Genomic DNA, 22,915 nt, shown 5'->3' with positions numbered 1-22,915 from the left:
GTACTTTTTGCCCATAAAGGAGAACAACATTCTGACGTGTGCTACCACGTGGGTGAAACTTGAAAACATCAAGCTAAGTGAGAAGAGAGTCATAAGCTGGGTGATTCCTCTTGCAGGAATTCTCCAGAATGGGAAACTCCAAGGGAAAAGAAGGTAGCCCGGAGGTCATCTGGGCTGGGAGGGGGAAGGGGTGTGAGTCTTGGTGGGTGTGGGTTTCCAGATAGAGGCTGGATGTGCAGCATTGTGAATGTATGAAGAGCCATTTACAGTGGTTATTTCATGCTGTGTAAATTTCACCTCAATTTTAAAAGTAAAAGAGCAAGGCACAGTGACTATCCTAGTGACAGGAGGCTAAAGCAAGAAAATCACAAGTTCAAGGCCACCTTCAGGGACTTAGCAAGACCCTGTCTCAAATAAAAAGGATGTGGATATAGCTTATTGGCAGAGCACTCCTGAGTTCAAGCCCCAGTCCTACAAAGTAAACACATAAAAAATTTAAAAATAAAGCAACAAAGAATGTCCTCAAAGTAGTTTCACAATCACCTGGAAGGCTTTGCTTTTGCTGGTGGGGGAAAGTCCACAAATCAACCTATTTCTCTGTTAAGGAGCATCTAGTTTAAGGTACAGCTGTCTTAGGCCTAAGAAGTTGCCCCACATCAAAAACAAAACCTCTGTAGATCCAGACTCAGCTGCGTGGCTGAGGCTGGCTCTGGCACAGAGAGGGGGCTGCAGGCCAGGTGGAATCCCCTGGGGTGCTGTCCTGCACCCTGCAGGCCACCTGCAGGCCAAGCTCTGCCTTGAGGCAGGGGAGGGTCCTGGGCTTTACTTTCAAGCAAGAACTAGGAGGAAATGTGAAGCTGAGAGGAGAGGCCAGGGGAAGCTGAGATACTGGGGCTGCCCCAGGACTGTGGGAGGAGAAGAGCTGAGAAAGGGGAATCGGGAGGGAAGGGCCCCAGAGGAGCTGCCAGAACCTGACTGAGCTGGTTGGCATCAGGGGACCACAGCCCGCCTGACCCAGGTGGGCCCTGCGCCCCAGCCACCCACAGCCTCCTCCAGGGCAGCCCCCGGGACGAGGCACACAGCCCAAGGCTGGCCACACTCCCAGCAGCTGCGCAGCGGCTTCACAGAGGAATGAGCCCTCTGTCAGCACCTCGTCCAGCTGTCCCCAGGCACCCCAGCCTGGCAGCCCCCACCGCATCAGGGCCATTGTCCCTGACATGTGGTTGCAGCTGTCTCTGGCACCCACAAGAACCCAGCTTGGGCCCAAATCTAATCGTGCACCCCTCATTTACTCCAATTTTTCACGTCTTGAAGTCTGTTTGCGGGAAGGGAGCAGGACCTGTCGATGCTAACATCTGTTGTCTTCTCTAGGAGGGGTGGTCAGTTTGGGCTGATCCCACCCTGACTGTCCAGCGGCCAAAACCCCGTGGGAGGCTGGCAGGTGCGGGTGGGGGCAAGCAAGCAGGTGCTGTGCCATTTGCTGACCGTGACTCCCGCGGCTGTTCTGCTTGGCTCAGAGGTCTCCTCTTGCGCGTCCCTGCTCCCCCTGCACCCTGGGAGATGTGGCCCTGAGTGCCCCGCAAGCTGGTGAGCCACTGCTCTCGGCAGCATGGAAAGCTAAGCTTCTCCATGCAGCTGCGTCCCAGCAACATAGCCCTGTGCCAAATGCCCTAGTCCTTTTCTTCTACTTGGAATTATATTCTGGATTGGAAGAAATCTTGGAAACTGCCTAGCCTGTGGGCTGGACTGGTCACTCTGCTGGTCATCAGTTACCCCAATAGTGCTGCCTAACAAATAGCCTTTTAAACCACCAGGCGTGTGTTGTGGGCAGGGCCACCCAATGTCGGGCCCTGTGGTCCTTGGCTCAGAGGCACAGCCAGTTTTCTGTGCTTGTGACCCTACCAGGACCTTCAGAAGCAAAGGCTCACCCAACGCTGGATTCTGCACCCCAGCACCCCCAGCCTGGCATAGCCGGGGAGCCATGTCATCCACGGACTCACTGCAGCACTTGACTAAAACCTCCTTCCCTCACTGTTTTCAGGAAGGAAGTGCTTGGGAGACAGAGCTTTTCATGGGTATGTTTAATTTGCCTTTGGCACTGATGGGTGTCTGGAACCTTCCATCTCAGCAGAGGAGGCCAGGACCAGAGCCAAACAGAACCCCTCTGACCAAGAAGAGATTTCTTTGTGATAGCTCTACTTCAAGTCACCCTTTGCCTTTGTAGTTGTACTTAAAACCGGCTCCACTTCAGGGGTCACAAACATGGACATAATGGGCAAGAAGCCTCCTTAGGTTGGGAAGCTGGGCTTGGAAGGGTGGACACAGATTTCAGCCTCCTGTGGGCCCAGAAGGCTGCTTTTCTAAAGAGTCCCCATCAGTGTCCTGGCTCTCCTCTTGCACGTAGATGAGACGGCTGCTCTCAGGCCCGTGTGTCACTTCCCAGTGGAGCTCAGTGCCCAGGGAAGGGTGGCATAGAGCTGGTGGGGGTGAAGGGCAGAGTTCCAGTGGGCAAGGCCAGGTGGGCAGGCACTGCAATGGAACAAGGCTGTGGGGGAACAAGCATGGAAGGGGTTTGAGAAGGAATACCAGGAACAGGGCTGGGGCTGGAGGCCCAGGTATCTTGTATCAGACCAGACCCTTCTGGTGCAAGGTGCAAACCCATTCCACCCCACATGATCAGGGATGGGCCTAGGAAGTGCAGAAGTCCCAAAGAAGTCCCTGCTTGAGTCCAAACACTAGCAACAGACTCTACTGCTTCTGGGGAAGGTGCTGCTGGCAGCTGGCTATAGTGCCAGGAGCGGGCAGGCTGCAGGGGGACCAGCTCCAGGCACAGGAGCCCAGGGAATGCTGCCCCTGCAGGGCCAAGAAGCAGGGATGTGGGCAGCTCTCTGTCACCCTCAGAGTGCGTGGAAGGATGGTGTGTGCCAGCTCTCAAGCTGGCAGAAGACATCAGCTCCACTGAGGGACCCACTGTGGCCCCAACCAGAACTTTTGCTCCAACCAGCGTTCTCAGCATCCCTGAGACCACTAAATTAAGGGAAAGGGGACCAGCAAACAGCTTGGCCCAGAGCCCTGAACGTCTGTTATAGGGAGGTAGGACTCCTGGGGGGCACCAAGCAGGGCCCTCTGCTGCCTCTCTGCGACCCAGCAGCGCAGGCTGAGCTGCCTTTAGGAACTGTAGCTCTGAGCAGTTCACCCCTCTCTGTTGCCTTGTTTAATTTCTGCCAGACCAGCAAGCAATTAAAAGCACCAATTAATCTCCAGTGCTGTGCTGGGACACAGTGCTGGCTGCTTCACAGGCCACTTTGGACGAAGAGGTCAAGGGAGGCCCAGGTCAGGGCTGTGGACAGAGGACATGCCATCCTGGGGTTCACAGGCCCACTCCACCCTCCCTCAGTGCTTTTCTTTTAAAGACAGCACAAGGACAAGTGGCCTCCGTGACTTCAGGATGGCCAGGCAGACTGACAGGGAGAAGGGCAGTGGACGGTCAGCACAGTGGGTATCCTCCTCCCCATGGCATTCAGTCCACAGCTGGCCCTGCAGTTCCCAGCTCCATCTGCACACAGGCCTCCCACAGGCAGCGTGGCAAGGGGGTCTCTATTCCTGGAAGAGCCCCCCAGGCCAGGACAGGAACAGGGCTGGGGCTGGAGGCCCAGGTGTCTTGTATCAGACCAGACACTTCTGGTATAAAGTGTAAACCCACTCCACCCTGTGTGCCCCTGACTACATGGCCCATAAAAGTACTGGCCCAAAGTCGTGTTTAATCCGTACACATGACCCACCTTAGCCATCTCCCTTTCTGGAAGCCATATCCCAGTGTTCACTCAGCACCTGCCTGGTGGCTGAGGACAGGAACCCAAGTCAGCACTAATGGAGCTGGCATCTTCCTGAAGACATCGAGATGGCCGAGAGATGACCCTGGAAGGTGGACTTCAGGGCACCCCTCCCCCAACATGCAGGCAGACTGCAGTGGGCCTAAGGGCCTGATCCTGGGCTGACCAGGGCTAAGCCTCTCCCTGCCATCCTGGGGTGGCCTGCACATGCATGACAGGGGCTGCCCACCAGCACCTCCCCTGTCAGTTCCCTGGGGGTCAGAGTGACCTGGGCCAGGCACTAGACTCCTGGGATCAGCCTCCTTTCCTTCAAGAGCCTCAGGAGTCACCTCATCATGACCTAAGGACTTGAGAAATGAGCCTGTGACGCCCCCTGGGGGGCCAGAGAGCGGCTGCTCTGCTCATCCCAAGCATCTAACCCAAGCTTTGCTTTGTGCTTTCTTGGCAAAAGGGATCTCATCATTAAGACCTGTGACCCCAATAGCACCAGGCCAGGGAGGGGCAGATCTGAGCCCCCGGAAACAGAGGCTAAGAGGCAGCTTGGCTGGACCAGGATCATCCTCAGTACCTTTGATAGCTCCTCTTTTGCATGAGTGACTCTCAGTCCAACGGTAAGTCCCACAGGTGCCCAGGCAGAAGCCCCACCTGCACTCCACCCTCCCTCAGTGGTCTCCACCGATTGGGACGCTTCAAAGACCACAGAGAGGTAAGGAGGGAAGGAAAGCCACCACAGACTGGCAGGGAGGGGTCTTTCTTGGCAGGGGGCAGAGGGAAGGGAGCCAGCTCCCCACCTGTGCTCAGAGGACAGAATCCCAATATGTGAAGGACAGCACTTGGCAGAGATGGTGCCTTCTCAGTCACCTCCTTGTTAGGTGTCAGCCCAGGAGGTGGCAAGAACAGGTCCTGCAACCTTCAGCGTGCAAGCTGTAAGGTGTCCCAAAACAAGACTTCAGGGTTCCCTAGCCCAAGGAGACAAGGGCCAAGCCTTCTGACTAGAGTGGAGAGGTGGCTCCGGAGCCTGGAGGCTGGGGAGATGGTCTCCAGGGTGAGATGGTCTCTGGGTCTGGCAGCAACGGGATAGGAGGTGGCCCTGGACTGTCTCCCAAGGGCAGCTGAGTTGGTAAGGTGACTGGCGAGTGTGTACTTGTGCCCACCCTCAGGTCAGTGGGCTCTCCTTTTGGATTTTTTTCCTTGCAATAAAGCAGCCATTTCTGCTGTCCTAGAAGGAAGAGGATCACTGCGATGTGACAGCTATGACCCTAGGGTCGAGGGCCTGGGACTGCGCAGTAGAACCAAGGGGGCCTTGCTTAGGGTCACCTGGGCCTCACAGGCCAGCTAGGGGGAGATGGCCTGCTTGGGGTGGCAGACCGGCAGACCTGTCGCCTCCCTAGATTTTGGGAAAGGAATCCAAACCACCCTTGGAGACTGCCAGGCCTGGGGCCAGCTCGCGGGGGCGGGGCTCAGCACTCTCCTGGGAAATGTCCCCTCTCCGACCCCGCTGTCACCCTGGCCGGCACACCCGCCCCCTCCCCTCCTCTCCAGGCGCCCGAGGCGCAGCGGCCTGGAGTGGCCTCCGCCTCCGCTGGACCACCCAGGCCCGCCCGCCCAGGGTCACGCCCGGAAGGCCCCGGGCCCCCGCGTCCGGCCGCCCCATCCGCCAGCGGCCCCAGGGACTCGACAGCGGCAGTGGTCAGTCGGCCCCTCCCAGAGCCCGCCCCTCTGGCTGCCAGGCTCCGGCAACCGCGCCCCCACCGCTGCCCCGGACGCGGCGGGCGACCCAGGTCCCCCGGCTCGGGGGCGCGCGCTACCTGGACCAGCCGGCGGCTCCCGCCGTCGCGTGGCCCAGCGCCGAGGACCCAGGCTTCGGCGCCGGCAGTTGTCCCCGCGCCACGAGGTGCAGGCGGGGCGTCCGGGCTCCAGACCCGCCGTGCGCCTACGGCCGGGTCCCAGCGCCCCACTTCCTCTCGCGGCGTGGGACGCACTGAGCTGCACAGGACCGAGCGCCGCAGAGCCCTGACCGCGCCCCTCTCCCCTCTGGGCTTCGGGGAACCGAGCAGAGGCGGGCAGGTCGCCGGCTGCGGGACGCGCGGGCCCACGTGGTGCGTCCTAGAGGGCGGGGGCCGCGGGTTTCTTGCGGGCGGGGCGTTCGGTCAGGCTCCGCCCTGGGGGGGCCGCCGGCCAACCGCGGCCGGGCGGGGCGGGGCCTCGTGCTCCGCTTAAAGAAACTTGTTGCGGGTCGTGGAGCCAGGACTGAGCTGCGGCGCGGCGGAGCCAGAGTGAGAGCGGCGACGGGGACGAAGGCCGGGCCCCGCACAGCGATCTTGGGTCCCGCCGCGGCCGCAGCGCAGCCGGGAGGCGCCCGAGCGCTTTCCACAGCGTGCGTCGGTCCGCGCGCGGCCCCGATGCTGGACATGAGTGAGTCCCGCGCCCAGCCGCCCTGCAGCCCGTCCGGCACCGCCAGCTCCATGTCGCACGTGGAGGACTCGGACTCGGATGCGCCTCCGTCTCCCGCGGGCTCCGAGGGCCTTGGCCGCGCGGCAGGCACGGGGAGCGGCGGCCGGGGCGATGCAGCCGAGGCAGCGGACGAGCGCTTCCCGGCCTGCATCCGCGACGCGGTGTCGCAGGTGCTCAAGGGCTACGACTGGAGCCTGGTACCCATGCCCGTGCGTGGTGGCAACGGTGGAGCGCTGAAGGCCAAGCCGCACGTGAAGCGGCCCATGAACGCCTTCATGGTGTGGGCGCAGGCGGCGCGCCGCAAGCTGGCGGACCAGTACCCGCACCTGCACAATGCCGAACTTAGCAAGACGCTGGGCAAGCTGTGGCGGTGAGTGCAGGGTCAGGCAAGACGGGCAGGAGCGGGGATGTAGCGCAGTGGACAACCACTTCGTGGGGGAGTGGAGGGGCTGGTGGAGTTGGTGGTCTGTTCCAGGCTCTGGCAGTGCCTCCTCCTGACGGTTCCATGATGGGTCCGAAGGGGAAAATACCTTCTGGCTAGCCCAGACCAGTCATCAGGTGCAGGTCTGGAGGTGGGTGGAAGGCAGTGGCTGGTGTGGCGGTTCCCAGTGCATCCTCCACTCCCAGGACACCCTGCCCTGGACTGTGACAGGCACCGTGAGTGGCCCAGCCCCATCAGGAGGCCTGCAATGCCCAGGGGCAGGCAGCCAGCTGGTATCCGAGGTGCTCCCTCCTGAGAAAGGGCTGAAACCCTGAGATTTCCCATGGAGAGGGAGCCAGAAAGGTCTGCTGGCTTCTGCAGTCCACGCTTCTCCCTTTCCCTAGCTATCTATCCCAAAGCAAAGAAGGCAGGAGTGGATGAAGAGTGCAGGAAAGGCTTTGTGCACTCTTTGGTGTGCTCCAGCTGGGCGCCTGCAGAAGACAGGGAGGCAGCAGGGAAGGCTTGCTGCTTGGGACAGCCCACCCTGCTAAATGTCTTCTGCTTGGGCTTAAGATGGATGACTTCGGGTTTGGGGTTCTGGTTTCTGTTTCTTGCTCTTCACCTGACCACCAAGTGCTTTGTCTGTGGTTCCTGGCTTCTCCTTGGATCTGGGGCACAGTGTCAGGCACTCTGGACTGGATTGGACAGGATTCCCAGTTGGCACCCCTGAGCCCTGCCCCACAGGCAGTTAGCCCTGGGGATGTGTTCTAAACACAGATGCTGGGCTTTGCCATTGCTTCTGGAAGGCTGGTCATGGAGGGACAGCAAACCCAGCTGAGTCCACGCCACCTGGATTTTTGTTCATAGTGTTTTTCTCAGCTAGGTCCTACCCATATCCTTAGAAAGCCCCAAAGGGAGGGATAAAACAGACTTGGAAAGGGGGATATCAGAGGAGGAGGGTGGAGAGTTTGGGTCTTATTCCTCTGACCACAGTAAGCACACAGACCTGACCCAACGGGCCCCCCAGGCTCCTAGTGGGGAGTGCTGCCTGCTTGGAGCCTGGGAGGTGTAAATGCATGGCCGGGTTCCCAGGTGGAGGGAGGCCTGGTCCAGTGCCCCAGCCTGTGTCTTGGCCATGTCTCACCCAGCCCACTTCCCGGTCATGTGCGTGCGGGCTGGCTGCACCGTGGCGGCACCAGGCCCCGCGGCCAGCCCTGCTGTGTGCTCTGCAGCTTGCTGACCGAAAGCGAGAAGCGTCCCTTTGTGGAGGAGGCCGAGCGGCTCCGGGTCCAGCACAAGAAGGACCACCCGGACTACAAGTACCAGCCACGGAGGAGGAAGAGCATGAAGACGGGCCAGAGCGACTCTGACTCAGGGGCCGAGCTGGGCCACCACCCTGGTGGCACCATGTACAAGGCTGATGCGGGCCTCCATGGTGATACACACCACCATGGTGACCACACAGGTGGGCTCCAGGTCCCTGAGCGTCTGACCTCCTGGGAGAAAGCAGCAGTGGGCCTGAGCCCCGGGGAGGGGCTTACCGCAGGGTAGGCAGGCGCCTATCAGAGAGCCAACCTTCCTGGGTACCCTGGGAAAGCCCCCAAAGCCCCTGGTTGCAGCTGTTTCTGACACACTGGGGGGCCCAAGCCACAGGATTGCTGAGGGTCCAGCAGCTTTGCATGGCCAGTGCTCCATGCAGATATCTCAGCTCGACCTACCCACATGCTCTGTGCTACGTGTGAGCCGCTGGTTGCATGGGGTCAGCAGCACTTCTTTAAAATCTGGCTGAGGGAGTGGGGTCCCTGCAGCCAGGCAGCCTTGTTCTAGCTGGCCAGAGCCCTTGAGCGTCAGTTTGCTCAGCATGGATGGGAAGAACGGGTCTTGTATGTATCCACCTTGGTTGTGGGCACAGGGCCCAGCATTCTGCTAGTGGCCCATTATTGCTAGCTCTGGTGGGGCCAGGCCAGCCATCTTCCTCCTCCATCTTGGTCTTTGGGGGGGGGGGTCTTGGGTCTTCCTGTAGAACAGTGCTTAACGGAATTTTCTTTCCTGGGCCTGCCAAGGAGTGAGGTCTAGAACTGACTGCAGGAATTTCTGGGAAGTGTAAAGAAACAAAAACTCGTTGATTCCTACCTGCCGCCGCTCCCCGGGTGCTGGTGCCGGCCTCTGGTGCCGGCCTCTGGCCCCGCCCCACCCCACAGAAGGGGCATTCATCTACACTGTGCTCTCCTCCTCAGGCCAGACCCACGGGCCGCCCACCCCGCCCACCACTCCCAAGACAGACCTACACCACCCTGCTGGCGGGGGCAAGCAGGAGCTGAAGCCAGAAGGGCGCCGCCTGGTGGACAGCAGCCGCCAGAACATCGACTTCAGCAACGTGGACATCTCGGAGCTTAGCAGCGAGGTCATCAGCAATATGGACACCTTTGACGTCCATGAGTTCGACCAGTACCTGCCCCTCAATGGCCACTCGGCCCTGCCTGCAGAGCCCAGCCAGGCTGCTGCTGCTGGCTCCTATGGGGGTACTTCCTACTCCCACTCTGGGGCTAGTGTCGGGGTGTCCCCTGTGTGGGCTCACAAGGGAGCCCCATCAGCCTCAGCGTCACCCACTGAGGCTGGACCCCCACGGCCGCACATCAAGACGGAGCAGCTGAGTCCAGGCCACTATGGTGACCAGCCACATGGCTCCCCAGGTCGCTCCGACTACAGCTCCTACAGCGCCCAGGCCAGCGTCACCAGTGCTGCCCCCGCCACAGCTGCCAGCTCCTTCGCAAGCGCGCAGTGTGACTACACCGACCTGCAGGCCTCCAACTACTACAGCCCCTATGCCGGCTACGCACCCAGCCTCTACCAGTACCCCTACTTCCACTCCTCCCGCCGGCCCTATGCCTCGCCGCTGCTCAATGGGCTCTCTGTGCCACCGGCCCACAGCCCCAGTGGCAACTGGGACCAGCCTGTGTACACCACCTTGACCAGGCCCTGAGGATGCTCATCACGGGGACTTGGCTGGGCCTCCGATGGCCAAGTCCCTTGTTTCCCTGAAAGGCCTGTGCCAGCCAGCCAGCAGCAGGCAACGTGACCACAATCAGGTGCCTGTGGGGTCTGCGTGCAGGAAGCCAGGCGCTGACATAGGACGTCCCTTTGCCTCCACACTTCTGCCGACAGACATGGCTTTTTCCCTTCTCGCTCTGAGCACGGATAGCCATTTGTCCAGTGCCCCTTCTGTGAGGACCCGTGGACAGAGCACCTGGCTGGGCACCTTGATGGATGGAATCAGCAGCCATGGAACCTAGGACAGGAGGGAAGGGGCCTGAGGTCTCTGGACTGTCCTACCTGGAGAGCCCCTTGGGACCACGGGATGTGTTCCTGCAGTGACCACGTGTCCTTGACACTCAGATATCGCCTGGGACTGACACAGATGGAGGCGTTCCTGGTAGTCACAGCTCTTCCCAAAAAGGTTTGGCTGTGACCAGCACTTCTCTTTTTGTGTTTAATTTTTTTTTCAGTGATTTTTTATTTTTAAAGCTTAAACGTGTTTGTTTTCAAAGCTGTTAAGGATGTATTTATGTTCTGTATTATTTTATCTTTAATTAATGAAGTGATTTGTGCAGAGAGTAGAACTTAAGATGACAGGAAAGCCAGGAAGCTTTGCCGAGGGGGTGGGGGGAGGGAGGTGCGGTGCTTGGCGGCTTTGGGAGGCTGCCTGGGAGGCCCTGAGATGCAGAGGCCCATGAGGCCAGGGCTGAGGGAAGGAGGAAAGAGCTGCCTTGTGGGTCTGATCAAAGTCGATTGCCCTGGCTGGCATCAGGTCGGCTGGGAAGGGAGGACTTGGTCCTTGCCCGTGGCTGTGCCAAATGGTAGAAGACAGAAATTCCCTGAAAGTGAAAGAACAATCTTGGCTCTGAGGCCCTGGTGCCACCTACCAAGCTGTGAAACTAAACCTCCACTAAATGTCTCTGGGCTCCTAGTTGTAGAGACTGGTACTGATTCACCACCCTGCTTCTGCTGTGTGCCGAGCATATAACCGTCTACTTCATGGAAACTTGTGCCTTTGAAACTTTGTAAAGTCGAATACACCCGAGAAGTTGCTTCTTTTTACTTTTTCTACTTTTCCTACCTTTTTCTAGAAAAAAAAAAAAGTGGGTCTTTTTTTTTTTTTTTTGCATATCTCTTTCTGGGGGTGGGAACCGCAGCAAACTCATTTTTATGCCATCTATTTTTCAGTGTCAAGTTTGGAAAGACTTTTGCTGTCACTTGCCTGCTGCGTTCTGCTACTTTCTGACCAAGTAATGCTAACTTTTGTACAGATCGATTTCATAAAATTAAAAAAAAATTGCTTTTTATCTATGTGGGCCACGTCTTGTGGGTTGCTTTCCATAAGCCTGGGGCCTGAAGGCTCCTGGCCAGGGCGTGAGGAGGTGATGTGTGGCCTGGAGCCCACCAGATTCCCCCAGAGCAGGGCAGTTCTGGGGTGAGCTGATAGGCTGGCTCCCTCCTGGAGCTTCCTGCGTGGGCAAAATGAGTCCAGATGGGCGACGTTGGGACTGTTTGCTCCCAAGCCCATGGGGCTGGCTGGTCTCTGGGTGCTGTGCAGTGCCCCACACTGACAGCATTTTCAGGGCTGGCTCAGAGCCAAACTGGGAACGAATAAAGGCTGCCCTGCAGGAGCTGGGCAGGATTGTCTGCCTGGAGGAGAGTTTCTGGGGAGAAAATGGTTGTGGGGAGTGACAGCAGCGGGGGCAGCAGGCCTCTTGCCAAGTCCTGGGTACACACGGCTGCTCGGGGGCTTCTGGGCTGGCTGTGTCCAGCTGCGCATGCAGCTTCTTGAGGCTTCCAAGCCTGGGGATGGGCACAGGCTTGTGCTTCCTCCAGGACCCCAGCATGGAAGGAAGCTGCAGCTGCAGGTCTAAGGGTGGCCCCAGTAGGAGACTCCCACCCCGTCCTCAACATAGCCTACCAATGCCTCCCTCACCCCAGTGGAAACCCAGTCCAGGGCCTACCAGGAGCAGTGTTCATGAAGAGCTGCCCTGGTTTATGAGGGTCCCTGAGGTTGGGTATGGCAGGCCCCCAGGGTTGAAGGATCTGGGGAGGGGGCTGCCAGGTTCACGGATGGCTGCAGCCTTCATAGCCTGCTGCCTGTGTGGAACTGGCCCAGCCTGTCCTGTGTCCAGCCAAGGGCTGTCCAGGCCCATATGGCTCTCAAAGCTCCCACATTGATGTCCCAGACCAAGGAGAGCCCCGGGCGTCCGGCTCGCGGACAAAGCTGTGAGGCCTTCACTGTGCTGGGATTTGCTTTGGGGCTTGCCAGGTTCCCAAGGGCTGTGCTGCCCTGCCAGTTTTGTTTGGACTTGGCAGGGCTCCTGCGTGTTAACTCCTGGGGGCCCGGGCCCTCTGTCTCACCAACCCAGGCTGGTGCCGCTGGGCCTCCTGAGGGTCTTCCTGGGGTCTTTGTGCTTCTGAGTTTCCCTAGGACCAGGACTTATGGCCCCATCACCTGTGCAGCCCACACCCTTGTCTGGGGCACAGAGATACTCCCTCCCCTTCCTTCATTTTATGCCTGCCCACTCTGTCCTGTTTCCCGGGCAGCACAGGCAGTGGCTTTGTTCATCATTCTCAGAGGCTGTGCCCAAGGCCAGGTGTCCCAAAAGTCTCCAGATGCTGGGCCCCAGTACTGCACCAAGGTTGTGGCCAGGGAGCAGACGCCTAGAGGTCGCAGTTCACCCCTGTGCAGATTCAGGTGTCCCATGTCCCGTGGCCTCTGAGTCTCTTGCTGGTGAACTTCCAGGTACGCAGTGCACCCTGTCAGCCCAGCCCAGGGGAGTTCCTCATTTTTTTGTTTCCTTGCCCAGCACAGCGGCGTCACCTCTGACCCCAGATGAACCGAAGGCCCTGTGCAGGCAAAAAGGGGAAATGCCAAGGCCCAAGGCCACCATTTCTGAAGACTGGAAAAGCCCCAAGGTCCTCCTGGGCCTGTGTCAGCTTTCAGCAGCAGATTCTCCATCGAGACAGGTTCATTGCTGGCGTGGCCCTCCCAAGAGAACTCATGGCCCTGAGCAGCTACCCATTCTCCAGGACTCTCAGGGAGGCAGATTCGGGCACTCAGCCTGCAGTGGCCTCTCTAAGGACCCCAGAGTGGGTGTCAGAGCCTCACCAAGTGACTCCAAGATGGGTGTCAGAGCCGTAGGTTCTGGCCTGCCTGCGCTCCAGGCCTCTGTCTTTCCTCTCAACACCCAGGCCCAGGCCCAGGGGCTTGAGCCTCAGCAAAGATGGACGACTGTTGCTGGCCCACTTCTGGCTGCACTATGTCCAGCACAAGCCCCAAAGCAAATCCCTACATCTTCCGGCCACCACATACTAGCAAGCCCTGGGCATTGCGTGTGGACCACTGGCTGGGGCACACTCTGCCAGCTCCATGGCAAGCCTTTGCATGGCCAGGACCCAATCTCGGGCCACCAGCACCCCTTCCCCAGATTGAGATGAATCCCAAGAAAGAGACAGGTTACCTCCCACCGGGCACCTGGCAAAAAGACTATTGGCAGGAAGAGGACTCACAGCTGGACACAGCATCTGGCCTTGGCCAGCCCTTCCTGTGCACCATGACATCCTGGCCCACACCTCTGTTCAGGCCTGTCAGTGAGGGCACCACAACTCCCGTGACCCAGCAGCCTGACGGAGTTGGCTTAGGCCTGAGGCCATCGCTAGGGGATGCCAAGGCCTTGGGACTCCCTGTAGGCCCTCGGATGGGGACCTACAGGGTGTCCCAAGGTGCAACAGAGACCTGGAGGGCAGCACAGCCCACCCCAGCCCCTCTAATCTCTCCCGCACTTTCTGCTTCTCCCTGCTGGCTTCAGGCACATGACTTCCCTGGGGAGGAAGGATGTCCCGGTCCTGCAGGCCCAGTTAGATTAGGGTCCACCAGTGGTTGAGCATGCTGTGCACAGGCTGGACGTGGCCTGAGAGATACTGCTGGGGTCACATTGCCACTCTGCTCATTGCAGAATGAGGTGGGCTTGCCAGGAGAAAGCTAAAGTGAACTGGGCAAAGGTGCATGTCCAAACTGGGGCCCCATGTTGGCCACAGGCACCGCTCCTCTTCACCTACCTCCTGTTGCTGTCCAGGGCAGCTCTGTAGTCCTATGGTGAGAAGCTCCACTTGCTGGCCCGCTGGCCTTCCAGAGACTCAGTTTCCCCATGCCCACAGAAGGCTTTCCTGAAGATGCCTTGAACTGGGCTGCTTCAGCTACAGCCAGTGCCCCAGCCCTGTGACTGGCACCTGCTGCCTAGGTCAAATCTCAAGCCCACTAGTCTCCAGACCCCTCCCTAGGATGCACCCCCTTCCGGATCTTCTCCCTCCCCATTAGGCTGGGCCAGAATCTAGGGGCTGGCCAGGGAGCCTCTGGATTCCAAGATGTAAGACTTGTTCCCCTGAGATCCACCCTGGGAAAATTCAAGGGGACTCAGAGGACCCTCCCCCAAGAGGTTTTTTGACCGGCTCATGTCTGGGCTTTTCAGGGGCAACTGGCCCAGGGGGACCCCTCAAAGGGTTAAGGGGCGCGGGCCGCCTTGCCCGCTTTGGGCGGAGCAGTTGGCTGGAGCGCCCAGAGCTGTGGAGGCGAAGGCGCTGCATTCTAATGAATCATTATTGCCATGGAGGCCTTTGTCTTTCTTTATCCGGTGCACAATAAAAGAATTAATTAGACAGAAAATGGCAGGGCAAGGAACTGACAAGTCATTAAGGGCTGCTGAATGACCCATGAGATGCACGCCGGGGTGGATTTCGGCTCCAGAATGATAATGGCTGGCCAGGCGCTTTGTATGCACGACCAGCAGGCCCTGGAGCCGGGCACTGTGGCTGCCATTGTGGCCGGGCCAGGGTGGACACAGGGTCCTGACTCCCCAGGCAAAGCAGAGTGAGAACCGCCACATAGAATCCGTGCACTCATTCCTGTGTGCGGACATGGTCGTCAGTGTTTACACGCAGCCGGGACTTTAGGGAGATTGCTCTGCCCTTTGGACTTCACCTCCCAGCTGGGGGACAGGCACCAGTGAAGCCAGATTTAAAGTTAGGTAGTCAGTGTAGTTAGGTAAATCGGGTCTAATACCGAGTGAAATCTAAAATGGAGGCCATGCTGGGAATGACTCAGGAAAAACACAGGACAATGGAATGTTAATGGAGCCCAGGAAACAGCCCCCAACAGATTGGAAGATAGCCCATCACAAAGAAGTGTTAATAAACAGCCCCCAGCAAACTTAAAGATAGCCCATCCCAAAAGTCCTCCCTGTCCTTTTGGCCCACCTGTGTCCCAACCCCTCCCACCTACATTCCATCACCAAAACTATAAAAAGGGGAGACAACAGCCCTTCCTCGGATTCCACCTTTTGGGTCCCCTTCTTCCTCTGGGAGAAGTCTTTTCTGCTGTCCTTTAATAAACTTCTACTTTCTACTCTGACCTTGCCTCGGCGTGCTTCTTTGGTGTTATTCTTCAACATTGGGGAAGCAAGGACTCGTCACCAGTCAACAGCGGTAACATATATTGGAGGTCCCATACCGAGACCTACACCGGGGTAAGTGCATGCACCCCATGTCTGTTTGAGGTGCATCTTTTTCTCTCTTTCTTTCTGGAGGATAAGGTGGGCACCCGACGGCTACTTAAACGCAATTAGTGCAGCCGCCACTCTTCAAGACTCGGGTGAGAGGTTTCCCGGCCTAGGCAGCTCTCAATCACCTGTTCGGTACAGAGCAGGCATATTGGGTTCTGCCAAAGCCGATTCCAACTTTTCTGTCTGGGCCCGGAGAGCAATTGGTGTGAGTACACAGTGTCCCTAATCCCGATCTGCCTCGGATGCGTGGAGGTGGAGGAAGGAGTTTGGAACAACTGCGGAATTCCGGTCTGGGCTACTCTCAGACGTTTCCAAAGGTTCCTTTCTCTTGAGCCCCCTTCCGACAGCCCTCAGGGGTATCTAGGGTGATCGGTAGATGAATGGCACTGAGGGAAAGCCCCAATCACATTTGCCTCCGTATGGGCTACGCGCAACACTCCCAACCCCGCATCCATTCCTCCTGGATGCTTCCCTTCCTTCGCAGGTCAGAAATGTTAGCAATTCAGGTTGCAGGACTGAGAAAGGCATAAGATAATTAGTAAAACCTGCCCAGGTTCCCTAAGATGCATAGGTAACTTTTACTAGTCTGTTTTACCGCCCCAATGTTTAAAATGTTCTGTGTTCCTTAAGCTATCCCTTAACACTTAGGCGGCTCCTTTAGTCTACAGAGCAAAGACAACAAAAGAGCACAAGATTCTCTTTTGCAATGTGTTTTTAGTGGTCGGGAGGAAAGCAGTAAGGCCCTTAAGTCTGAATCCTCCCAGGGTCTCTGGCACAGGGCAAACTGAGACCCTAGCAATTTGCTAAAGGGGACCAGAAACCCCTTGGCAAAGCAAGGTGAGAGACGGGTTTTCTGGACCGTTTAGGAAGCTCAAACTTAGGGAGACGTCCCTAATGAGAACAGTTTTCTCCGGTGCAGCGTGGGCGCCTGAGTCCTGTTTTCTTCTCACTCAGAGGGGAGCTTCTCTCTCTCCAATACACCAGGTGGACCACTAACCTGCGTATTGAAAAATTGGGATAAATTTGAACCTCAGATGCTCAAGAAAAAGCGCCTCATTTTCTTGGCCTGGCCTCAAATACGAAAAACCTGGCCACCAGAGGGAAATATCAATTTTAATGCAATTTTACAGTTTGATAAAATTTACAAAAAAAAGGAAATGGTGTGAGGTGCCATATGTTCTTTGCTCTAACGGAAAATCCTAAATTATGTCAACAATGTGAAGTAGACTTAACTATGATATCTGCCATGTGAAGGAAAAAATCCTGGACTCACTGAGGAAAAGAATCAAGAGAAAAATTTGGGCCGATCAAAGTACATACCCCCTTCCCCCTTCAAGACCTAAGGCAGATAAAAACTGACTCTACTGGAAAGTCAGGAGATATGCCAGATTGCCTAGGATTGGATCTATCCAAAGGAGCTAATCTTGCAAGTGAAAGGGAAACTGAGGAATTCCCAGCAGCTGCCAGAGCCATTTTCGCTTTGGGGAAATTTCCTCATAATTTCCTTCACTGTAAGGATTACTCCACATAAATGCAGTAAAGTCAGTCACACTGAGACCCTTAATTTTACACCTATAGTTGCCCTTATGTGAGAACATCTGGTCCACTCATGGGGAAATCTAAGGTGCCACTGATAGGAGTCATAATTAAATGGAAGTTCAAAACCTGGAGAGAGTTTTTCTTATCTGGTCTGTTTTAAAGGTTATTATAGATTGTTTCTTGGAGATAATCTAGGCTAAATGTGTGTCTAAAAGATGTTTCATTGTAACATCTGGTATCTAAATGAGTTTGAAGCATTGCGTAATCTTGCAGTTAAAAGTTAGGGTTAGGTAATTGATTAGTTTGATTTCAGATAATTCATGCAGGAGAAATTAAATACTTCCAAGTTGGCAAGTAACTCCCAATCATTCAGTTTTATTTTTTCATCAATTTTTGAACTGGGTAGCCTAAGGAGATTTCACTAGGTATACAGTACATTGATTTGGACAAGGATAGTAAATTATGATTTGGTATCTGTTTCTCTCAGTGTGTAAGATTTAGGAAAAAGTGTTGAATTAAAACGTTGGTCTGGCTTATTGAAATGACATTAATTAGCAACAGTCTTGGGAATTTTCAAAGCTTAATTTTAGATATACATGGTAGTGTGTGGATTTTCTCCAGGTGATTTAATGTAACTTAATACCACTTTAGGAACTTCAGAACAAAGAAAGTAGCTTAATGATCCTGAAGGAACTTCTTCTAATGGTGGCTTTTATACTATCAAGAAAGATCCTATTTTCAGTTTTGTGTGAACAAGTTTTTCTAGTGTAGGAAGATATAAAGATGTGAAATCTTGTAAACTGTATCTTAAACTTTTACCATATTTTCAACTTCCAAACCTGAAAATTGTGACTTATGGTTAAAATGCCTTAGACATGAAGTTTCTGCTCAAAATTCCAGTTTTCCCAGTTCCTTCCAGACCTCAGCCAGGACTTAAATTGATATACAAATAGAAGAAGCCTGGAGCACTCAGTAGGAGACAAATCTGAGGCCCAAAGAAAAAAAAGTAAAGGTGTCTTTTACCTAAACTCAAACTAGATTAAACCAAAGAGTAAATTGTATGGCATTTACTAATTACTGGCCGGTCAATTTTTTCTAGGACTTTTGCCTTTTCTTAGATTCTATGTTTTTTTTGGAGCTCATGATTTTTATCCTACAGACAAGTTAATGTTTTTCTGATAAGTTCTATTTTTGATCAACTGGAGTTTTTTTTAAACATTGCAATGAGATTTCACCTGAGAAGGCTGCGAGGCCTTTTGTGTTATGTGTTACACTTGTGTTACATGTTGTATGTCGGTATGTGTGTGTGTATGTCCATATATCATGCAGTGATATGACAATTGACAGATGAGGAGCCCTCATGAAAAATTAAAAATGGATCCAAATATCTTTGATTCACGTGATTCAAATGGCTCAATTTAATTTGGGTAAACAGATGGATGTCTTTAAAACTAAGCTTATAAGTTTTTCTAGGTGTTCAAAAAGGCCCTAATAAAATGTTGATGTCTATGAAATAATCTGCTTAAATTCAAAAATTTACAAGTATTGTTTCAAAATGTGAACAGAAAGAGGTTAACAGATAAAAAGAGAAACTAGAAGGTTCTAGGTATGGATTTAATAGAGGAAAAGTGTGTTTCTGGTTAAGAGTTTAAGTAATTAAGAGGTTTAAGTAAGTGATGAAGAAGAAGAGGTTTAAGTAAGTGATGAAGAAGGTCTATGCAAGTTGGTTATAAGTGTAAGTTTTTGAGCAAGTAATCTTAAAGAAATTAAACAGCTGGTTAAACAAGTGCTATCGTTTTAGAGAATTGTGCTATGTTATTTCTTGAAAAGCTAAACTTGGTTGATATAAAAACATCAATGTAATTGGTGCCATTAATGTGTTCATATCTTCCAGGTATACAAATCTGTAAGGTAGAAGCTTTAAAAAGAGCATTATATCAAGCTGGTATTCTAAAAGTGTATGGTAATTTTAGGCTTAAAAGAAAAACATGTTGGAAATTTATTTATATCACTTGTGTTCTATAACTGTACTTATTATCAATAAGTTAAGTAAAGTTCCATGTTACTTTTTACACTGAGATACAATTTAAATGTATTTTTAAGTCAATGAGAACCTAATCTATGTAAAGGTTTTATTGCAAAACAAAAATACTTTGCTACTTTCCAACAAGAGGTTAGAAGCTTCCAGCCTTCCTTTAATTCATGTTTTAGATGTGATATTATGTTGTGTTAGCTAATATTCATGTGAACTTAAGCGACAATTCATGTAGGCTTTGTAAAATGATGTTTAAAAAGTAAAGATCAGCTTCAGAACTATAGTATTTAAGATTTATGAAGAGCCCCACCTTACTTGAGATAAGGCTCTATGTCCCATCTCATGTGAAAGTGACTATGAAAGAAGTAGGCTAGATTTCAGTACATTTAAGGTTGTGCCCAAAAGTTGGTTTTTGTCAGGATTGCCAGGATCTCAAACAGGAAATTATAATGTATAACTCTGCCAGAATTCAAGGTAGCTATTACATAAACTAAATATGTTTTTACCCTAGTTAGTTTTGTTTTGTAGTTTGCTTTTAGATGGTCTAAGGATTGCCTGTTAATGTTTTAAAGAGGTACTGCTTTAAGAACACACAACCTGGGTTAATTTAAGACAAGAAGTTATCACCTACAGGATAGAGAGATAGACATTAAAGCTCAGTGCTCTTAATATAAGGCTGTTAACTTATTTTGCTGGATGTTTAAGATTAAGTTTTAAAATTAAAAATTTGGCTCTTGCCCTCTGAGTCAGTCTGAATCAGGGAATAGGGGACTTCTCCAAAGGGCTCTGCAACTCTAGGCCACATAACCTCCTGATCAGGGAGATTAATGAGACCAGTGGAGGACAGGAAGCCAATCAGTGCATTTGCTGTAAAGAGGAGGGTCATCAGAGAAGGGAGACATCCCTGATGCTTCCGAGGGAAGCCACATGGTCAAGCAAGGCCTGGACCCATCCTAGCGCAAATGGCACTAGCAGAACTGAGAAACTGCTGTGAAGTTCCCGAGGACTCCCACCCAGAGTAACTCAGCTGACTGTTAACAATAGATTGAAACAAAAGTCAGTTTGACTTGCTTCATCTTAAACACTTAGCAAAGACAGTCAAAGCCAAACACAGCTATTCCTGGACATTTTAATAATAATGATAGTTAAATGAAACTTCCATAAATAAGTAAACTGGAGGCTACAAAAGAGATTCTCAGACAGGAATGCCTGATAACTATCAAAAGGAACTGCCAGAGTAGTTTTCAGTTTAAGGCCTTTATTCCTAACCTACACAGGTAGGCGTGGTGTTTGCTAGTATGAGTATCCAGCCCTAGGTAACAGAATTAAAGATTTCTATTAGACACAGGTCATACTAGTAAAAGGATTTTGCAAGAACAGATGATATTAAATTATTCAACTATATCTTAAGGGAAGGACAACTGTAACCCTAAAAGTTAAATGTTGTGTTTACATCCCTGACATTTCTGGCAATGTGACAAATATCCTTAAAGATTTACATGCTCAGATAAAAGCCATGTCCTCAGCAACTTTGTCATGGAAACAATATCTTAGCTCCTGGTTCTTGGTACTTCCTGGTGGAAAACATTGTTAGTCTTTATCTTTGCCATCATACTTATTGGCATATTCCTGTGCTATGGGATTTATTGCTACATCAATATGGTTCCAGTACTAATGAATTCTTGTTTCTCTTATAGACCACCCATCACTCAGATGGCCTTCCAGTCTATTACTTCTCAATCGGACTTCTATCATGGACCACTCGATAGACCCGATTTTTAAAAGGGGACTCCAAAACTGCTTGCCCCAACATCGCCCCTTTTGTCAGCCTGAAGAAGCCAGAAAGATCTTCTTCGCCCCCTTTCCTTACAGCAGTAAGGAGTTCCCAAATTAGAGGGGGGAATGAAGCCAGATTTAAAGTTAGGTAGTCAGTGTAGTTAGGTAAATCGGGTCTAATACCGAGTGAAATCTAAAATGGAGGCCATGCTGGGAATGACTCAGGAAAAACACAGGACAATGGAATGTTAATGGAGCCCAGGAAACAGCCCCCAACAGATTGGAAGATAGCCCATCACAAAGAAGTGTTAATAAACAGCCCCCAGCAAACTTAAAGATAGCCCATCCCAAAAGTCCTCCCTGTCCTTTTGGCCCACCTGTGTCCCAACCCCTCCCACCTACATTCCATCACCAAAACTATAAAAAGGGGAGACAACAGCCCTTCCTCGGATTCCACCTTTTGGGTCCCCTTCTTCCTCTGGGAGAAGTCTTTTCTGCTGTCCTTTAATAAACTTCTACTTTCTACTCTGACCTTGCCTCGGCGTGCTTCTTTGGTGTTATTCTTCAACATTGGGGAAGCAAGGACTCGTCACCAGTCAACAGCGGTAACACCAGTGGGGTGCCTCCCACACCACTAGAAGCAGGGCGGGGAGGCAGGGACAGGAGAAGGATGGGGAGGAGGACAGAAGGGCAGAGAGGAGCCAGGCAGTGCCCAGCTGTGGCTGATGCTGCCCTGACCACTTAGAGGTCACCAGCAAAGAAGTGCCAGCCACAGGCCAGCTCTCCCACTCAGAAAAATCAAGCTCCCCTTGGGGCTGTGTCCTTCACAATGTCCACCCATCATCCAGAATGGAGGCGTGCAGGCTGGGGTGGAAGCAGAGAGGCCAGCTAATTAGGAGCCTGTCACTGGGTCCTGCTGCCCATGGCCTCTTGCCTGTGGAGGTTTGTCCCTTCCTTTCTCTGTGATTCAGTGCCACCCCCTGAACTTGGGGGGGAGCTGACCCTGCAGGTCCAGCCCCTGGTTGCCTCCACTGGAAGTCATACCTGTTTCCCCCTCTGGGTGTCACACAGGGCTGGGAGGGAGTGTGTGAAACCTGGACAGGCTGCAAGAGGGTGTCTCCCTATCTCCCAGGTGATGAGAAGATCTGAGACCAAGCAGGGTAGGTCAGCCAGCTGGTCAACAACCTCTCCCAGGCTGGGTATAAGGGGCAGTGACTTCGCTACAGTGGGCTTTGCCCAGGGCCCCTGAAATGCTGGCACTTGTCCCTCCTTTAGTCACAGGGAGATCCTGGGGGAGAGGCTGGCAGCCCTGGGACAACCATGAAAGTGCAGGCCATTGAGGTTCTACCCCTCGTGGGAGGACTTGAGCCCTGGCTGGGTGGCAAGGCCCTCACAGGGAGGGCCTGTCCTACCCAGAGGACCTGAGACAGCAGGGACAGGTGCTGGGTGACGCTGAGGAGGGGCTAGCAGGGACAGCCCTGGATCAGCTCCACTCAACAGTGGTCATATCTGTTTCCAGGAAAGAGGCAACGAGACTCCACTCAAAAGTACCATCACCTTTGCCACATGCCATCTGACATGGGCATGTGTGTGTCCCCTCTCAACACACACATGAGACTAAGGTGGGCCTGGCACCCCCTGCATCACCTCCTAGGAGGGGGCCTCACCTCCCTTCTTCCCCAGTTCCTGAGGCCACTCAGTTGTCTAAGGAGCTTGTGGGCTAATAGTGGAGTGGGGGATGAAGGTGGGCAGAGGCAGGGGGACCTGGCTTCAGCAGCTCAAGTCTTTACCATGGGGTTTTGGGGAGGTCACCCTGAGACATATGCCTGATGTTTGGGGCTTGGACAGAGAGAGGAGCAGGATGTCCAACCAAGCAGCCCAAGTGTACATGTGTTTCCCCAGCACCCCATGCATACAGCCCTGGAGAAGTCATCAGCCTCCCTGCTTCATAGCTCATCTGTACTCACCTCCCCAAGAATGGTGCTCAGGAGCTTGGAGCATGTGAGTGGGTCCAGTGCTCAGCACAATATTTGGAGAGTAGCAACTACTCAGTGCACATCTCCTAGAATCCTCACTTACCTACAGAAACAGGACTTATGCCCATGTGTCAACAGTAAGGAGTTGGCCTGCTTCACGGGGTTGACATACACTCCATTTACCCCTCCACCCACCCATTACCCACTCATCCACTCACTATCCACTTACCAACCCATAACCTATCCATCCATCTACCAATTCATCCATCTTCCCATCTATC

General features: G+C 53.5%; 1 protein-coding gene and 1 long non-coding RNA gene across 2 annotated transcripts; one reads left to right on the top strand and one right to left on the bottom strand.

Moving 5' to 3' along the window:
* Positions 1–2,517: 2,517 nt before the first annotated feature.
* LOC308651096 lies at positions 2,518–5,766 on the bottom strand. Its single transcript, XR_014022487.1, has 4 exons — positions 5,642–5,766; positions 4,625–4,757; positions 3,783–3,887; positions 2,518–2,545 (listed from the first exon to the last, which is right to left on the bottom strand). It is a non-coding gene; the product is annotated as an uncharacterized lncRNA (long non-coding RNA).
* Positions 5,767–5,966: 200 nt separating this feature from the next.
* SOX8 (SRY-box transcription factor 8) lies at positions 5,967–11,004 on the top strand. Its single transcript, XM_081297836.1, has 3 exons — positions 5,967–6,657; positions 7,941–8,173; positions 8,946–11,004. The coding sequence occupies exons 1-3, from the start codon at positions 6,236–6,238 to the stop codon at positions 9,689–9,691; spliced, it is 1,401 nt and encodes a 466-aa protein (XP_081153962.1). The 5' UTR covers positions 5,967–6,235; the 3' UTR covers positions 9,692–11,004.
* Positions 11,005–22,915: the final 11,911 nt, after the last annotated feature.

The sequence above is a fragment of the Spermophilus citellus genome, assembly GCF_964194105.1.
Source record: "Spermophilus citellus genome assembly, chromosome: 6".
In the NCBI taxonomy this organism is placed as follows: domain Eukaryota; kingdom Metazoa; phylum Chordata; class Mammalia; order Rodentia; family Sciuridae; genus Spermophilus; species Spermophilus citellus.
Note: the sequence above shows the minus strand (reverse complement) of the source record. Positions and strands in the feature narration are given on the sequence as shown.

What these genes read in the sequence shown, in the direction of transcription:
- SOX8 (XM_081297836.1), top strand. Translation starts at nt 6,236, where the DNA reads ATGCTGGACATGAGTGAGTCCCGCGCCCAGCCGCCCTGCAGCCCGTCC. An exon ending in ACGCTGGGCAAGCTGTGGCG is followed by an intron (nt 6,658 to 7,940) that starts GTGAGTGCAGGG and finishes TGTGCTCTGCAG; the next exon opens with CTTGCTGACCGAAAGCGAGA. An exon ending in CCACCATGGTGACCACACAG is followed by an intron (nt 8,174 to 8,945) that starts GTGGGCTCCAGG and finishes TCTCCTCCTCAG; the next exon opens with GCCAGACCCACGGGCCGCCC.